At 41.2% G+C, this 19,393-nt stretch overlaps 1 protein-coding gene across 2 annotated transcripts in view; it reads left to right on the forward strand.

The window, feature by feature from the left end:
* ulk2 (unc-51 like autophagy activating kinase 2) overlaps positions 1–19,393 on the forward strand; it is a 114,296-nt gene that overhangs the window by 14,059 nt on the left and 80,844 nt on the right. For both annotated transcript variants that reach the window (XM_060848390.1, XM_060848391.1), the window contains exons 2-3: positions 1,416–1,508; positions 2,594–2,635. In XM_060848390.1, the coding sequence (XP_060704373.1) occupies positions 1,416–1,508; positions 2,594–2,635 (135 nt within the window). The remainder of the gene's footprint in view (positions 1–1,415; positions 1,509–2,593; positions 2,636–19,393) is intronic.

The raw sequence follows: 19,393 nt of genomic DNA on the forward strand, positions 1-19,393 counted from the left end.
CAGCATGATTTTTGTTCGCAATTCACAACAAGATTCAATAAGTGTGATCACTTGAGTGAGGTCAGGCCATTACTGTATTAAACCTTTGTTAGATCAGACCATGGGTGGCCTTTCGAGTTGCATGTCCTGGTCCAGTCAACTCCAGTCTGTTCACCCTGACCATTTTTAGAGATTGAGCTAGACCACCAGCCAATAAACGTACACCACACAGCCACACCTGCAAGTGTTGCCTCACCAACATTGCCAGGTTTCCCGGCTCCGGGCCTGTCGCAACCTTGAGCCATGTGGATAACACCTTCGTGTTCTCCTTGTGTTGGCCTGTTCTCAGGAATTCATAATTAAAACCTGTCCACTAGAAACAGCTTGTTAAATAAAGACCAAGTGATACCTACCCAGTGAGATTGGGTTGTTCGGTCACCAAATTAATTTCATTTGAAATCTCCAACTGTAATATTGTAGCAAATTTTGTGTTGTCCTTTTGAAAGAAAGAGACCTCATCTTCACATCCATGTCATCCAGTGGGTTCCAGCTTAGTTTATGTAAGTAAATAGAGTCTGATATTTTTATTGCTCCATGGATTTGAATTGAATATGTCAAGGAAATGAAATATATTTTATGTATTTATTACAGCAGTTTTAACGGGCAAATGATCAGACCTGCATGTTAGGTATAAACCAATGCTGGTAGTTGGACACCTTTCAAGCTAATAGTTGTATACACACAAATAACAATGCAAGTCTGTTTATTAATTTCTTTGTGAAATATAAAGTTGGAAGGCAGTGAGCAGAGATTAAGCAGTTCATTATGGAAGGAAGCGGAGAATGCTAGAAAAATGACTGCTGCTGTATAACACTTGATGAAAGTTGGGTTAAGGAATAGTGTACAGAAAACTGAAGACTAAGTCTAAATATAGATAATGTGAAAATGGAAGGAAGGAGAAATTGTCGACGCTAACGCATTTTTTTATAGCAGCAAAATAGCATCTGCTGTGTAAAAATGTTACATTGTGTAGAATTTCCACGCAAGCTGCAACCTGTCAATTTTCATTCAATGAGTTTCTGTAATAGATAAAATCTTAATGTATTCTTAGTTTGGCTTTTGTTCTGCAGTGCTTAAAAACTCCTATCCTTTCTTCTGTTCACGTATTCGGTGTTTATGTACTGCCAATAGCTCAGGATGTGGCTGTCGGTATATTTTTATATGCATTTTGAGAGATCCTATCATGTATCATTCGTTAATGCTATCTGGTTGGGTCTAAACTGTATAGGTAAAAACAATATACCTCAGAAAACAAATAGATCAATACTGCAAATGTATTTGCATTTAGAATGCTACAGTTGCATATTTTCTTAGTCATTCTGCAACTTTTAATTTCTCATCTGCATTTGTAAATTACCTTGTTTATCTTTCCTTAGAAATCCGACTGGGAAGTAGCTGTGAAATGCATAAACAAGAAAAATCTGTCAAAATCTCAAATTCTGCTCGGGAAAGAAATCAAGATATTAAAGGTACTATGTCCCTTTGATTTGTCACTAGATAAGATAAAGGTTGAGAAATCGCCTTTAGTGCTTGGATTTTGCTTTTCTCCACTAAAAGTAGATATTCAAGTAAGCTGTTGTTATAAGATAGTGAAGACTGCAGATGTTGGAGAGTCAGAGTAGATAGTGTTCCGCTGGACAAAGCTCAGCAGGTCGGGCAGCGTGAGGAGCAGGAAAGTCGACATTTCGGGCAGGATCCTTCATCGGATGCTGCCTGATCTGTTGAGCTTTTCTCATGTCACTGTTGTTGCTCATCAGTATTGTGCAGTGCTGTTACATTTTAGATCCTGACTCAAGAAGTTTAGTTTGACTCCTAGGTTCTGAAACTGGGTTCAAATTGGCAGGTAATGTGATGTGCATTCTCAGTATGCCTGTGACAGTTAGTGATTTATTTATTTATATTGTCATGTTGGCAGTTTCATTCTTTGGACAGTACTGCTATTTGGGAATTGCATTTGATTTAAAACCAATTACTTTTGCACCTGCTGCAGTAAGTCTTGTCTTTGCATTTTGATTATCTTTCATTTCCCTTCTTGTGTTTCTTTTATGAGAAACTTAATTTAAAATCAGATCGTAGGATAGTGCTTCAATCTGATTATTTTGTTGCTTCCCCGTGGCAAACATGTAATAAATAGAACATTAATTGCACTGTAAACGTGGATACTTAATTTGCACAAATGTCTGTTTGTTGTTAATCTTTGCCAGTGTAATTGAATGCATGTTGCTTTGTTGTAGTATTGATACCCAATGTCTTAATGGAAATTTGAGGTTGAAGATCGATGCTTTGTACACATGTAACACTGCAGAAGTAGGTGTCGAGGTAACAGCTGAATACTGCTCCCCTTCAATCAATTCAGTTTGATAATCTTGCTGAACTAAAGACAGCAATTTGGGCAACTACATTTGAAGAGGTCAAATTCCTGTGTTTTCCATACTGCACTCATGTTTAGAGCTGAAATTAATGGGGATTGAAGAGTAAATGTTCTCAAGTTCAATGGTTTTCACTGTGTATTTTTAATACATTTCAGTTACAAATTCTGTGCTTTTCCTTTTAGGAGCTTCAGCATGAGAACATCGTTGCACTTTATGATGTTCAGGTAAGATAGTTAATTATGGTTTGTTTTTATCACTTACAGTAGTAATTAATCTTTGAAAGAAAATTTATTATAGATGTCATTTTGACTCAACTGGCTAAAATTGCAAGTTAATGTAAAAGTGTCTTACGATTTTCTGCATCTGAATCTTGGGGACATAGGTTAATTTGATTTTACTGCTGGAAGTTTAAAATAATAAAGAGGTTATTGATTGAAGAGAAGTATTTTCTATCCAGTTTTTCTTTTCAGGATTTTTTTTGCTAAAATCATTGTTAACCACGTGTAGCATTGTCATCGTTTTACTGCCAGGGCATGAAGTCGTGGTAATACCATTCTTGCAAAAGGTTTATATTCAATTTTCCACCTATTATATTTTGTCTATAACTTTGATGACTAGCCATATCAACATTTAACTCATTTAAAGAACATTGCTCATTCTTCTGCACACTTTGGTACGTTGCTGCTGTTATTGATATGACACAAGAAAATTCAACTTTTTATTTAAATTATTCCTCCTAAAGGATTGGGCACTGAGAAGCTGAAAACAGTAAACTAAACTTCTACTTTAGGATAGACTCCATATTATTTGCTGAGGATTTTAAAAAAAACGCCTTTAGAGCATATGTCCCATTATTAGTTACCAAGTTGTTACAAATCTGAGGAGAGAGACTATGAATCACTCATGCTTTAAATTACTGTATGGATTTCACTCTCCGGTATTATCCATGGAAGCAGTATCATTCCCTTGTTCCCCCTTGAACTTCATGAAGTTGCTGCATCTGCACATTAACTACACATTAAACTCCTCACATGAAATTGTCTACTAATTAAATGTAACTATTTGTTTAGATTACTTACAGTCTGGAAACAGACCCTTCGGCCCAACAAGTCCACACCAACCCTCCGAAGCGCACCCACCCAGACCCATACCCCTACATTCATCCCTGCACCTAACACTACAGGCAATTTAGCTTGGCCAGTTCACCTAACCTGCACATTTTTGGACTCTGGGAGGAAACTAGAGCACCCGGGGGAAACCCACACAGACCGTGCTGCCCATTAAAGATGCGGTAATTGCTACATGACTGTCAATCAACTTCTTGAGCACAGAAATTCAATAATTAAAGTTTAAAGTAGTGAATTATTTGGAAGATTGTAATAAAATTTTAATCTCATAATCCCATCATTCCTTCTTTTCTCATCTTTCTTTGTGTTTGAATTGGTATTGAAATCACTTGCTTGAATTCCCTTTCCTCCTCTGTGCTCCATTGTTTGTAATCCTAAATTCCATTAGTTAAGAAGGTAAAATTGTTGATCCTATTCATCAAGCTCACCACGTTATCTTTTCACACTTCCTGAACGAATTTGTTTTTGATTAGCTTGTGGTAATTGTGCTTTGACTAGAACCTCAAGTAAAGACATTTACTTCTACATCAGTATGAGATTTCTATTTTTCAAAAACTTGGCATTATGAGCAAAGTTGTAGGCAGTTTGTGCCTACCTGTGGCAGCATCCTTTACTATAAATTGTGTCCTTTGATCTGCCCCACTAGTTACCTGACAAAGGAGCAATGATCCGAAAGCTTGAACTTCCATATAAATCTGTTGAACTCTAACCTGGTGTTGTGTGAATTTTAACTTTGTCCACCCTAGTCCATCACCGGCACCTTCACATCCTCGTCATGTATGGCATATTATTTAATTTCTAAAAGGAAACCTGAGATTAATTTGATCTTGGGCCAGGTCTCTCTAGATTGCAACCATGCCCATGTGAGCAATCCCATGCAGCAAAAATCCTCATAAGTTAGGCTGATATTTTTGCAACATCTTCAGATGTATTTTATTTAGGAAGATGGATGTAATTAGAAAGTTGGAAGCTACATTCTTCTAGGGAGCAGTTGCATCAGTACTGTGGATCATTAACTAATTAAGTGTGCTTTTGAGGTAATTTTAGTCAGATTGTTTGATGATTGTAAATTTGCTCGCTGAGCTGGAAGATTCGTTTTCAGACATTTCGTCATCATACTAGGTAACTCCGGCTTCACCGGAGGCTCCCTGATGTTACCTAGTATGGTGATGAAATGTCTGAAAACGAACCTTTCAGTTCAGCAAGCAAACTTACATCCAGAACCTCAACCTGAGCTACAAATCTTCTCAAAATCCGCTAAGATTGTTTGTATTATTTGCTTTGGTGTATTTTTAGGATGGAGAAAGTGAGGACTGCAGATGCTGGAGATCAGAGCTGAAAATGTGTTGCTGAAAAAGCGCAGCAGGTCAGGCAGCATCCGAGGAACAGGAGAATCGACATTTCGGGCATAAGCCCTTCTTCAGGAAATGAGGAAAGTGTGTCCAGCAGGCTAAGATAAAAGGTAGGGAGGAGGGACTTGGGGGAGGGGCGTTGGAGATGCGATAGAACTTGGGGGAACCAACGCCCCTCCCTCAAGTCCACCTATCGCATCTCCAACGCCCCTCCCCCAAGTCCCTCCTCCCTACTTTTATCTTAGCCTGCTGGACACACTTTCCTCATTTCCTGAAGAAGGGCTTATGCCCGAAATGTCGATTCTCCTGCTCCTTGGATGCTGCTTGACCTGCTGCGCTTTTCCAGCACCACATTTTCAACTCCTGTATTTTTAGGATGGAGAGCAGAACTTCATATTTTGTAAATTGTGAAACTATGTATTAAAGTAGCATTAATTGCACCTTGAATTAATAATGTGAGTGCTTAAAAAAATAAATTTATGTGGGGAGACATGGTTTTAATGGCCTCTGTTAATATGTATAGAGGGGGATTGAAGGTCCAGGTGGAGACAAACAAAAATTGCTAGAGCAACTTAGCAGGTCTGGCAGCATTTGTGAAGAGAAAACAGAGTTAATGTTTCAGGTCCAGTGACCCTTCCTCAGACTGTTCTGAAATGTGAGCTCTGCTTTACTCCACATTTGCTGTCAGCCCTGCTAAGTTCCTCCAATTTATGTTTTTTTTTAGATCTCTTGTATTCTTTGTTTTACTCAAGGTGGACAGCTTGTTTGACACTGTTTGGCTTAAACGGTCCCAAACTGTGAAACAAAACTGCCTCGTGATTAGTTACCACAGATGTTGCTGAATGTGAATACTGATCTATAAGTGCAGGTAACCTTAAAAATCAGAAGAAGCAATGTCTTCACACAGACTACCTGAGCTTCCGGGGCGCCTCTGTGAGTGTTGTGAAGTGCAAGTCTGGCTGTTATCCACATTGCAGGAGATGGTAAATTGTGACTTTTAGTTTGAGGAAAACCATTTCTTTGAACACAGGTCAATTGTACAGAACTGTAGGGTGAACCTGAACAATACATGTCAGTCCTGTATTAGTGTTGTTTTATCAACTTCCTCAATCCAGTAGTGAATAGTAGTTGTCATATAAATACATAAATTTTGGACTTGTGTGAAGCTGCCAACTCATTAATGCTAAGAACTGCAGCTTCCTACGGGTTAGTAGATGAGGTATTTCACAGCAGAGTGCTTTAGCTGACAACAGACAGAAATGTTTACAAATGGACCAAACAGTACCTGCTGTTCAGCAGCAGCACAAGCTATAAAATTGGCTGCGGAGGAGTCCTGCCTTGACAGCAGGCAGAAGCAGTTAGGACTTGAAGGGAATTAAGTAAAACATAATTATCTAAACCTCTGTCCTACTCTTTATTAGGTGGAAACAGCATTTGTAAGGATAGAATAATGACAGAAGTATTTTTGTTTTTCTTTCAATCCCCTTTTCAGTCCACCTGCTAAAATAATTTGAGCAATGTTTTTGCAAAAATCAAAGTGCATGCTGGATGCCAAAGCAAAACTGTAATTACGGTTTTTCAGAAGGTAGGAATTTGAATATTTTCCCCAGTAGTTGTTTGGTTCTCAGGCTCTGTCCTAACAGATTTGCAATGTGGCAGCAAAACAAAATTTGCTGAAATTGTTTTGTAGTTTATCCACTAAACTGTGCTTTAGCTTAGCTTTTGAGTCTTGGTCTCCTGCAGTTCATGTGAGCAAATGATTAAATTAATGGAAACTTTGTTTTCCTTTTGTCCCAAGAGGAGGATGTCAAATGAAGAAACTTTCTCTGTATATGAAGCAGTAGATAACGCAAACTGGAATTATTTCAAAGCAGTAATCGAACTGAGGGGATTCAGTTTTTAAAATTGAATTCTAGATGACCTCTGTGACATTGATCATGAATAGTCTGGATCTGGCTGCAACTATCCTGGTCTTTTACTGTTTAGCTGCTGAAATGGAGCTGTCTAGTCTGGCTTATCCCTTTAGGGCTGAAACTTGGACATTGTATATGTCAGAGACCAGTCATTGGGGGAAACAGTTGTGTAGATTGTTGAAATAAAGCTCTCAAGCATTGGAGAGGCCAGCTTTTCAAAAAGCAAAAAAAAAATGAATATAAGTTCTTTACTTATTAAGACATGTTTTGATTTTATTTGAAGTGTAATGTGTGTGCACTGGGTGTGACATGATTTTTAATACATGTTAGCAGAATTTGTGTGGTCATGGATTTGTGCAGATCTTCCCTGAGGGATACTGGGTGAAAGTGGATGCTGACATCAGTTGAAGGCAATTGTTGGAAGCTGCTGCGCCTGGGTTCCTTGATTTGTTATCTCAACCTACTCCCAGTTACCTTGATCAAACAGAGCAGAAAGCTACAGGACCTATTTCTCAATTTGCAGACAATATTTTTGGGAAAAGAGAGACTGTGGAGGCCTTTTTATTTATTTTCATTACTTTTTCAGGAATTTAGTTCAACTAGAGTGTAGAACTCTGCTCCTGAATTAAAGCAGTGATGCTGTTCAGGTATAAATGTAATTAAAGTGGAGTTCAGAAATAAACTGTTTCCCCCAATTTTTCAGTCAGTCGTACAGCTGTGCAGCATGGAAACAATTCATAAATATTTTGATGTTACAGATTCACTGTGGAATTTCAAGTGCAGAGAGGGACCTGAATGTTCAAGTGCACCAGTCACACAATATTAGTCTGCAGGTACAGCAATTAATCAAGAGGGCTCATCTTTTATTATGTGAGGCATTAAAAGTAAGGCTGTTGGGCTTCAGCTGTGTATAAAGCACTTCTGAAATTACATTTCAAATACTGTGCGCAGTTTTGGTCACCTTCGTTGGAGGTTCAGAGGATGTTTACTAAAATAATGCAGGGTAAAAGAGGATAGATTGAACAGACTGGGTTTGTTTCCACTGGAGGTTAGAACAGTGAGAGGTGACTTGATTGAAGTGTATAGGATCGCAAATAGTCTTGACAAGGTGGACATAGGAAGGACGTTTCCTGTTGGGGATCAATCCAGACCTAAGAGACACTACTTTGAAATTAAGGGTTGCCTTCTTAGGACAGATGAGGAAAGATGTTTTCTTGGAGGGTTGTGCATCCTTGGAATTGTGGTGCAGAAAGCAGTGGAGATGGGCGTCATTCAATCATTTTAAGATGCAAGTAGATTCTTGTTAGGCAAAGTTATCTGGGGCAGCAGATAATGTGGGATTCAAAACACAAACTGATCAGTTTGTGGGGCAGGCATGAGGGGCTGAATGAAGTACAGGTCGACCACCGTATCCACGGAATCAGTTTCCGCGATTCCATTTACTGGTGGCTTACTGTGGCTCTAACATATTATAGCGAACCTTCTGGGACCAGGGAGCTGCCCGGAAGGCAAGCTTCCCATTTAATTGAGTGGGTTTCGGGCTTCTGCGGTAGGTCTTGGATTGTATCCCCATGGGTATGTGTACTTTGGTTCCTGTTTTATATGTTCATATGAATTTATTGCACTACTTTGCAGTGCAGCAGTGGAGCTGAATGTAGAAAGGTAAAGTCCCCATAATCCCAGAAGACCAAAAGGCAGCACTCCCATAAGGGAGCGATGACTGATGGTGAATTTAACCTGAGGGTCACCATGCCTCAAGAAAGGAGTGAGGTTGAGAAGATGGGTTCTTTATGGTCACCTCAGCTGGTGTGGAAATTGAACCTGTGCTGTTTGTATTACTCTGCATTGCAAACTAGCTGTCCAGCCAATTGAGCTAACAGACCTCCATTTGTATACATGTTTATTGGACACTTATTTTGTTTTTTTTTCAATAATAGAAGTGAGTTTGTTTCATTCAACACATTCCCATTTCAGGAATGGTCAGAATTTTTTTTACATTAGTATTTTTATGCTCTTGGTTTATGAAATTTGTTTTTATTTTTCTTGCTCTGTTTTTTTTCAACAGGGGAGGCACGGTGGCTTAGTGGTTAGCACTGCTGCCTCTCAACACCAGGGTCCTGGGTTCAATTCCCACCTCAGATGACTGTGCAAACTCCACAGATATTCTCCCCGTGTCTGTGTGGGTTTCCTCTGGGTGCTCCAGTTTCCTCACACAATGTGCTGGTCAGGTGAATTGGCCATGCTAAATTGCCCGTAATGTTAGGTGCATTAAGTCAGAGGGAAGTGGGTCGGGGTGGGTTACTCTTTGGAGGGTCGATGTGGACTTGTTGGGCTGAGGGGTTTGTTTCCACACTGTAGGGAATCTAATTGAATCTAATTATATATTTGCATACCTTAACTGACGTTAAGCAAAAGTGTTTTCTGAAATAGAAGATAGAAGTATGGTTTTCTGTCTTTTTAGTAAGTATCATCAGTTTTGCATTGACATTTACAGGCAAATCATTCAGTTCTGAGTGCAAACAGACTTGACATTGGAGGAAATAAATTGAATAGTCATCTGTTTTGGCACATAGATTTTCAAAACAGATCCTATAATGTTACTTCAGGAGGTTATTAAATTTAAAAACATAAAAACATAGAAAATAAAAGCAGGAGTCAACGATTCAAGCTCGCTCTGCCATTTGCTACGGTCATGGCTGATCATCAACTCAGTAGGCTGTTTCCGCTTTCTCCCCCATCCAGGATGGGCTTTCGTTCTGACGACTGAGTTTGCCTGAAATACTTTTTTTAAAGAGATCTTTTTTAAAGAGAAGACCGTTGATTTCAGTCTGCATAACCTCTTAGCATTCCATTGAATACCATCAACAGATTTATCTTCTCAGCCTGAGCCAATTATTCACGGGGTCATTCACTTCAGTAACCTCGAGAATGTAGACTAGTTTGATGCCTTTGTGTGTTGTGGAAGTGTCAAGCCGAGTGAAACATTCGAGCTCCATCTGCTTAATGAGGAGTTTCCAGGTGGGAGTTAGGTACTCCTTTTGAGGAAAACAGGAAGTTCTCTTGGTTTTCTGGCCAGTGCACAATTACTGTCGCTATTTCAATCCACCCACTCAGGGCTGTTACACACATTGCTGGAGTGGGAGAGGACATGACCATTGCTCCACAAGAGTCCATCATTACGTCAGGAGAGTCTCAGAACTGACAGCCAGACTACTGCGACCCTTAGGACTCATAACCGCGCACAAGCCAACTTCCACACTCAGACAACAACTCACTAGAACAAAGGACCCAATAGCCAGCACGAGCCAAACTAACGTAGTTTACAAAATACCATGCAAGGACTGCACAAAACACTATATAGGACAAACAGGAAGACAGCTAACAATCCGCATCCATGAACATCAGCTAGCCACAAAACGACACGACCAGCTATCCCTAGTAGCCATACACTCAGACAACCAGGAACATGAATTTGACTGGGAAAACACTACCATCATAGGACAAGCCAGACAGAGAACAGCCAGGGAATTCCTAGAGGCATGGCATTCATCCACAAACTCCATTAACAGACACATGGACCTGGACCCCATATACAAACCACTACAGCTGAAACTGACACCCGGAAGCGGCAAGAACATCCATCAACAGACACATTGACCTGGACCCCACATACAAACTACTACAGCTGAAACTGACACCCGGAAGCGGCAAGAACAAACCACTATAAATACCAGAAGAAACATCAAAGCAGCGCTTCACAGGAGGCTCCAATAGCACTGATGATGTTCCCTAGCCAGGGAACGAAACGTTTGCAGCAAAAACTTCCAGCTCGGCGAACAGAACCACAACAGTCCATCATTACTCTCAAGACAACACAAATCAGCTTGGTTAATCTCTGTTGGTCGGACTGTTGGTGACTCTATGCAAGAAGGTGTCATACTGACCTCAACATTAATTGCAGAAAAAAAATTCTGGAGAACATTGGAATAATTCTGAGAAATTTGCATGAAAATGCAAGTTCTTTGTATAGTATGGACTCTTTTGTTACCTTTCCATTAGAATCATCATGTACTTCTCTCATTGCATTTCATCTTTTACTTATTGCCTACAACAGGACTATAGTTCCCCAACTATTTATCAATACCCCGTTTTATCACTTGAAAGTTAATTCAATCCCAGATGCAGACAGAAACAAAATGGCATAACGCTTGGTATATAATTGTTAACATTTGTGTATTGTAGATCATTTGCATCATACAATTAAGAAAATCTCTGACTTCCAAGTTTTTTTTGTTCAAAAAAAATTTACTGTGGGGGAATCCAAGATAGGCCCATCTTCCTTTTAATGTCGATTTCAAAATCTTATCTTAAACTCTTGCACTAAGACTAGAATCTATGCTGCCTTCCATTACTAAGGAGGATCAGGTGGGTTTTATAAAGGGTCGCAGATCGTTTAATTATGTCAGGGGTTACCTAATGTGATCCAAGTGTATCAACAGCGATTGGTACAGGGATTAGTGATCTCCGAGACGCAGAGCAGGCATTTGATCAGGCCAACCGGCCTTACCTTTTTTATACTTCAAAGTAGTTTGGCTTGAGTGAGATCTTTATCAGATGGATAAAGGTTCTTTTATAGTGACCCTTTTACCGTAGTTCTCACCAATGGTGTGCCGTCGAGCAATTTTAATATCCTTAGGGGCAATTGACAGGGCTGTCCCCTATCTCTGTTGCGTTTCACAGTGGTGATTGAGCTGCTGGCAGAGACTCAAACATAGGGATCCCAATATGTCTGCTCCAGAGGTAGGGGCAAAGTCACATAAGATTGCATTGTATGCAGATGGTATTCTTGTCTTTTTGTCAAACCCAACAGTTTTGGTGCCTCATCTGAAACAATGCATTCACTTTCAGCTTACAAGATCAATTTTATGAAATCGGAGGCCGTGCCCATAGGTGTTCTGCCAAAAGTGCCTGGTCCTGAGGACAAATCTCAATTTCCTTTTAAATGGTCATAGAGTTTTTGTTTACTCATTACTCCTGTGTTTGATTGGCTATTTAAACCAACTTTGCCAATTTATTCGACAGAATCAAACAAGACCTTCTAAGATGGGAAGTGCTTCCGATCCCTTGGTTAGGTCGGACCTGCTGTATGCTATGTGAATGCTCCCTTTGATCTTTACTAAGCAGGCATTCAGGAGACTGAATGGCTGGTTCTAGTTCTTTAATCTGACATTGCAAACGATGCTTTATTAAAATAACTAATTTACAATTACCCCAGTGACTGGGAGGAGTGGACTTCCTGGATTTTGAAAACTATCAGTGATTGGGCCGGGGGAGACTCTCCCTCACTATGGTCAGATATCGAAGCTTCTCAGGCAAGGTGCATCCTTACTGGCCTAATGTTCTTGGACAAAATGAGGACAGTTAAGGAATATTGCCATAGCCTGTTGGTTATCAATACTGTTAAAGCATGGAAGGCAATGTGGCAGAGTGTAGGCAGTATTGCCAAAACATCATTTTTTACATCCATAGTTGGTATACCAGGTTTTCAACTGGGGACGATGGACTCTGGGTTTAAGCTGTGGATACCTAGGAGTGTGTCTTGCATGGGTGATGTGTTTGAGGGGGACATATTGATGTCTTTTGATCAGTTGGCACGGAAATACGAGTTGCCCAGTATGGACTACTTCTGTTTTTTAACAAATTAATGATTTTATTTAAAAAAAACTACAGTTATAGCTGATTCCTATAGATCTGATATGGACACAAGGATGCTTAGTGCTGAGAACATGCTTTCAGTTAGCACTCTTTATCACCAGCTGGGAGAAGGCCCCTTGGACAAGATCGAGCAGCTTTGTAAAGTATGGGAGAGGGAACTGGACATTGAACTCCCCTCTGAAACATGGGAGGTTATCTGGGAAAACACAAGAAGGATCTCAATTTGCGATAGGACCCATACCTTGCAATTGAAGATTCTCCACAGGGTCCACTTGGCTCCAGATCATTCCTGAAGAAGGGCTCATGCCCGAAACGTCGAATCTCCTGTTCCTTGGATGCTGCCTGACCTGCTGCGCTTTTCCAGCAACACATTTTCAGTCCAGATCATGTCTCAAAATTTAAAGTGGGAGTGTCCCCACCATGTCCCAAATGTAAAATGAGGAAAATATCTTGCTCATTGTCTTTGTTCCTGTCACAGACTCCAGACATACTGGAGTGCTGTGGTAGATGAAATAGAGAGGGTCTCTGGGACAGAGGTGGACTTGGACCTGGACCTGGTAGTTCTTCCTTTTGGCCTGGTTAATGTACTTCATTAGATGCGCACAAAAAAACTTCTTTTGCAAGAAAGAAGATTCTGTTAGAGTGGTGTCTGAAAATCCCCCAGGGCTGGCGTAAGCTAGTCATGGAGCACATCCCTTTGGATTTTCTCACTAGTATGGTGCACCATAAAACTGAGATTTTTTTAATAAGATGTGGCCCCGCTTTTTGGATTGCTTGGGCACAGATTTGTCTGCCACACAAGTAAGGGCCTTTATATAACCATGATGATTCTGTTTAATGAATCTGCTATCCAGAGAGGAAAAATTACGAACACATGAGCCTGTAAAAATTTATGCTCTTGATGGACAAGGGCTATTGCTCTGGTTTGTTGAGCCATATTGTTGTTATTGTCATGATTTATTAGTTGTTTATGTAATTAAGGGGTTACTTTGTACTGTTTTGAACTGTGTTTTTGTTTGTTGTAATATCCAAAAAAGAAGATTTCAATAAAAAAATATATATGTAAAATGTTTACTGTTTTATGTATACCAGCCAGTTACTTGACCTGAGCCACCTAGCTCATGATCTGTGGCTAGGAAACATCAGAACCGCAGGTTGAGAGTTTTGAGGTTGCTGATACTGGGGCACGGATGGTTCCTCCTTGCCAGGATTGGGCTCTGATGGGCCACACGTTAGCAATGGAGACATTGCCATCACAAGTCAGACTTGTGAAGTGTCCACTGTCTCTGGAGGACATGACTAGACCAATGCCAGATGCTGCCTGAGCCTGTCTGCTCATGTAAGACACAGGTTTCAGGAGGGGATACCAATTCCGTTTGCTGTTTCCATGACCCCATGGGAACTAATCTACAAGGTTAGATCCTTTTGAATGTTGCTACGTCCTTCAGTTGCTTTAATGTTCTACAAATGTGGAAGTTTCATTCATAAACGTATCAAAATAGTAAGAGCCACAAAACTCACTGCCCTGCTTTTTACTTCTTACCAGGTTGGAAATCTCTCTCAATCAATGCCTTCTATTTCCTGTTTTCTATCTATTTCTATCCTCTGATCTCCCCATTTCGTGACCTTTTGTTAATTTTTAATATAGGACCCTATTAGAAATTTTGAACATAAAAACATTGTCATCTTTATTGTGTAACTTCAGTATTATTTTCAGGAAATTTCTGATAAACAAAATATACCTTCCTTCTGTGAGCCATTGTTTTGTTAATTGTTAAACTTTCTGTGCAACTAAAGTTTAAACTAACCTGTCAGTAATTTCCAGTTTATATCTCAAATTAGTGTTACTTGGCCACTTTCTGCTCCTTGGAAAATCCCAAGTTAAATTTACCAAATTGTCAGATTGCAATTTGTCTGCCAATACTTCTCAGTTGACATGATCCTTGGAGGGAAAAGAACAAAATTCTTGATTTAGACCTTGTTTTATCAGTGTGGAGTTTATTCTTTAATAACTGAACAAGGACACTGTGTCCTTTTACAAGTATATTTATTGTTAGCTTGGTAACTTGATTACTTTGACCTCCTTCTACATTTTAGTCAAATTTAAACTTTGGCATTTAAATACTACCATTATCAAATATGCACAGTTCAAACAATAGAGATGACATGCTTATCACTGTTTAGTTCAATGTTGAACTCTGCTGTAAAGAATTTTATGTGTACGTTGTGTGCTCAAGATATGCACAGGAATGTGCAGTTTTCTCCTGTCGAAAGTGGCAACCAGTAATTGAGCAATCATTCCAGTGAGCTATTCAGGTAATGTGAGCCAATAGTTACTGGCCTTAACAGCCACTTCCCAAACATAGTTCCAAAACCTATGGATGACTCATTCCATCATACAAACTGCATACATTTTTAAAGCCTTTTTTATTTGGTACATGACTGAGCTCTGCATTAAATCAGGATTTTGCCATAAGCCAGGCGTAGCTGTAGGTTTTTTGAACGATGGTTTTAAAATAATGCTGGTGAGATTGTAAAAGACTGAAGGTGTTTGTTAATGGTAGTTTATGGTTTGTGAGAATACCACAAAGATCAACAGCATTCAATTTGAAAAGAGGAGAGCCAGTGGAAGTGATCTCTTTGGATTTCCAGAAGGCTTTTGCCAAAGTGCCGCACAAAAGACTGCAAAATAAGACCCCATGGTATTGGGGGCAATGTACTGGCATGGATAGAGGATTGGCTCACTGATAGAAGGCAGAGAGCAGGGATAATGGGATCTTTTTCAGGATGACAGTCAGCGTCTTCTGGAGTTCTGCAGGGTTCATTGATTGAATGGCAGAGCAGACTTGATGAGCTGATTGGCTTGGTTCTGCTCCTGTGTTTTATGGTCTGTTAACTTGGGTGAAGATTATGCTTTAAAGCCCAAGTTACTTGATTTGAAGTTCATTATCCTTGCTTGGGAGGTCTCAGTAAAAGGAATGAGGACTGGCTGGCTCAAACTTATTTATTTGGTACCCATCAGTCAGTGGCACTGCATTCAGAGAAGAAAGATGGTGAACTATCTTGATTTGCAGCAAGATTCTTGCCAAGAAAGTTTACAGCCTTTGAAATGTAGATATAGCAGAGGATGCTTACAATTGGGTGGACACACAAAAAGAAGAATATGTTAAATCAAGAGTAGGAGCTTGCAAATCAAAAAGTTAGTTTAAGTACAGTTGGAAAGAAAAAGATTGGCAAGTACGAAAAATGGGAGCAAAGATCCAAGCAGCCATCATTCTGGCAATAATTAAAGGAAACTTTGTGAACAGAAGGAGAAAAGGAAGAAAGAAAATGAGTTGGTGGATGGATGATGTTGAAATGTGAACTAATGGAGGCTCAAAGAAGCAAGACTGTGCCAGGGACTCCACTAAAGCTGCAGTGCAAAACTAAGTCGAGATACACTGCCATTCATCGATTGGTGAGCTGTTGCAGGAAGATGGGCAAAGCTGTGGATCTATTTAATCACCAGGCTGAAGATAGAAGTCAGATGCATGTGAGAGAGGGGATGGGTTTGCTGGCGCCCCACAAAGATCTGTGAGGATGGGTCTGCTGGGCATACAAGGACTTGGTATGGGATTGTGCATGAGATTTTCAGGTGAGTTGAAGTTCATGAAGTAAACAAAACCAGCCAGGAGAGCATTGGCTTAATATTGTTTGGTTGTGACAGGTACAAAGAGTTTTTCTGGATTATGTTCCAAGATAAAAAGGGTTCTGAAAAGATTTACAAGGATGTTGCCAGGGTTGGAGGGTTTGAGCTATAGGGAGAGGCTGAACAGGCTGGGGCTGTTTTACCTGGAGCGTCGGGGGCTGAGGAGTGACCTTTATAGAGGTTTACAAAATTATGAAGGGCATGAGTAGGATCAATAGACAAGCTCTTTTCCCTTGGGTCGGGGAGTCCAGAACTAGAGGGCATAGGTTTAGGGTGAGAGGGGAAAGATATAAAAGAGACCTAAAGGGCAATTTTTTCACGCAGAGGGTGGTACGTGTGTGGAATGAGCTGCCAGAGGAAGTGGTGGAGACTGGTACAATTGCAACATTTAAGAGGCATTTGGATGGGTATATGAATAGGAAGGGTTTGGAGGGATATGGGCCAGGTGCTGGCAGGTGGGACTAGATTGGGGTGGGATATCTGGTCAGCATGGGCGGGTTGGACCGAAGGGTCTGTTTCCATGCTGTACATCTCTGACTCTATAAAGATGGATTTGGAAGATCAAATGAAGGAGCGTTTGTGAGCACTTGCAAATTCAGTTTCCGACTGAGCCGCATATCCAGGTCAGTGTTTAAATGAACTTTGTCCTCTGGACAATTTCTGATTGAACAAACCATGAACCCAGGTTGTGAATGGCTTGTTTTTTTTTTAAAAACCTGATATGGTGGCCAGGAATGAAATGCAATTGATAGTAACCATAGTAATTGATAGTGGTTATGTTTGAGGCTGAAAAGCAAGGCTTTGGCCTTCCCAATATTTAAGTGTGTAGAAGTCACAGCGGATGAATTGGATTGAATTATCATGACCCTATTGTGAAGAAAGTCCTCCTGAATTGCTGCAGGTTCCAAGTAGCAGATGTTTTCTGTCTGCAGGGTTTCCCCAGTGAAGGCTACTTTGATGTGACCTTCGGGAGTCTGAAACAATGTCAATGTCTCCTGATGGGATTTGAGGAGAAAAAAAGCAGTCAAGTCTAACATGGAGAGGTTCTTTATCCTTAAAGGTGTTCAGAAGGCAAGGCAGAAATGGGCAAAACTGTCCAAACTCAAAACCTGCGGATGGTGGGGGTTGATGTTAAGGAGGATCTCCAGGAGGTGAAGAGCCAGCAAACCTCACTCTTTTTCTCAGAGGTCTCAAAGATATCTTCCAGTCCTGGGTCTGGACTATGGAGTAGGATGAGACATGCTTGCGTTGTTTCTTCCAGAAAGTGCACAAGGAGAGCTCTGTGCTCAGCAGCCTGAAGGCAGATGATGGCTCAGGTAGCGTCATCTCAATTTGACACCCCCGTGGATCAGCTAATCCTTTTATGTCATACTGTGTGACATGAAGCCCGCAGACAGTGTGAGCTCCTAGTTGTTCCTGCCGTCTATCGTGGATATCTGAGATGACAGCATGTGGGAAAGACTGGACCAACCATTACATTTGGGTGAGCTGACTGAGGCCCTTTTGAGTCCTTAGAAAAGAATAAAGCTCCCAGAAGCAGCTGCTTACTGGCTGAGTTGTATTCAGCTCTTTGGGACTTGATTGGCCAAGACCTGCTGGTGCTGTATGACAGTGTGCTTCGAGCAGGTAGCATGTGGGAATCTGTGTGGAAAGGTATCATCACCCTCCTCCACAAGCAGATGGGGGAGAGGGAGGAAGCTAGAACTTGCCAATCTATTTCACTGTGAATGCAGACTACAAAATCCTGTCTCAGGTTATTGCCAACCGGGTCAGCTCTGCTGTGGGATCAGTGACTCACCCCGAGCAGACCTGTGCTGTACAATCTCTGACCACCCTAGAGCTCCTCAGGGGTATGATCGTCTCCGTGCAGGACAGGCGGGGTGGATGCCTGCCTCATCAGCCTGGATCAGGGCCTTTGATAGGATGTTGGGCACCTCCATGTGGGACACGCTGTTCAAAATGGGCTTTGGAGAGGGAGACTGCAATTGGATCCAACTGCTCTACACCAGCATCGTTCGTGCAGTCTCAATTAATGGATGGGAATCAGAAGTTTTCTGAACCGATCTGGAGTCAGACAGGGCTGTCCACACACTCCTCCCTTGTTTGCATGCTTTATCAAGTCTTTTGCTGAGTCCATCAGGAACGATGCGAGCCTCAGAGGGGTGAGGCATCGTAGGCCTGCAGGTCATGTACATGGATGATATCGTTGTTTGCTGCTCAGATCCACTGTCTGTGCACAGATTCAGGAGCATCTATGACCAGTTTGAACTGGCTCTGGGAGTCAAGGCAAGAGTGAGGCCATGTTCTTTGTTAACTCGACTGATTAATCCTTTATCCTTTATACCCAATGCTGCCCTCATCCTGGTGGCTGCATCAAGCAGTGCGCTGACCCTCAGTACACAAACACCAAGTATCACTGTGTACTGAGGATCTACTTTTCGCCAGTGTTGCAAAGGATGCATCTAGCCTCATTGCAGAATGCTCCAAGTAGTTGGGACTGTTCTGTATCACCTGTCCCATTTTGGAGAAATTTGCAAAGAGAAACACCTTTGACCACAAGTCCAACAGGAAGGTGTCAGTACATAGCATCCTAGAGACTGTATGGGGAAAAGGAGAGGGTGGATCCTGTTGTGTGGTTCCCTGGCTGAATGCCTCATAACCACAACTTTCCAGGATATTGTTTGGCTAATGATAAGATACTACCTATGAGATCCTTTATGTATGCCCGGTCAGTCTGCACCACTGCGGGTGCGTGTCGTTGCAAAGGACGTCTGGAGAGCGATGCAGGTTCCTCCCGAGGTTCATCCCGAGCAGCTTCATGATGTGGGACTCTGCTGCACTATCTGTTCCCCAGGGCACATACCGAGACAAACAGCAACTGTGCCTGAAGGACCATCTGCGAAAGATGTTTTTTGGTCTGCCCGAAACTTGTTGGTCTTCCAGACCAAGTAGTTGACCTCCTTGGAGTGTTACAGACCTGGCACATTCCAAGGCGCGGTGGGGAAAGACCACTGTCTCGGGTGTTTCTGCTGAAGTACAAAAGGGGTCTGTCAGTTATTGGACCCTCCCGGTGTCTCAAATCCATACAGATGTAATCTTGCACAAGTAAGAAATCCCTTTTGTTTGCTGGATAGAGTTAAAGTCCAATGTTTCTTCATATGCTATTGTACAGAATTGCTTTAGGTAC

Source organism: Hemiscyllium ocellatum, chromosome 31 (genome assembly GCF_020745735.1).
Source record: "Hemiscyllium ocellatum isolate sHemOce1 chromosome 31, sHemOce1.pat.X.cur, whole genome shotgun sequence".
Lineage (NCBI taxonomy): Eukaryota > Metazoa > Chordata > Chondrichthyes > Orectolobiformes > Hemiscylliidae > Hemiscyllium > Hemiscyllium ocellatum.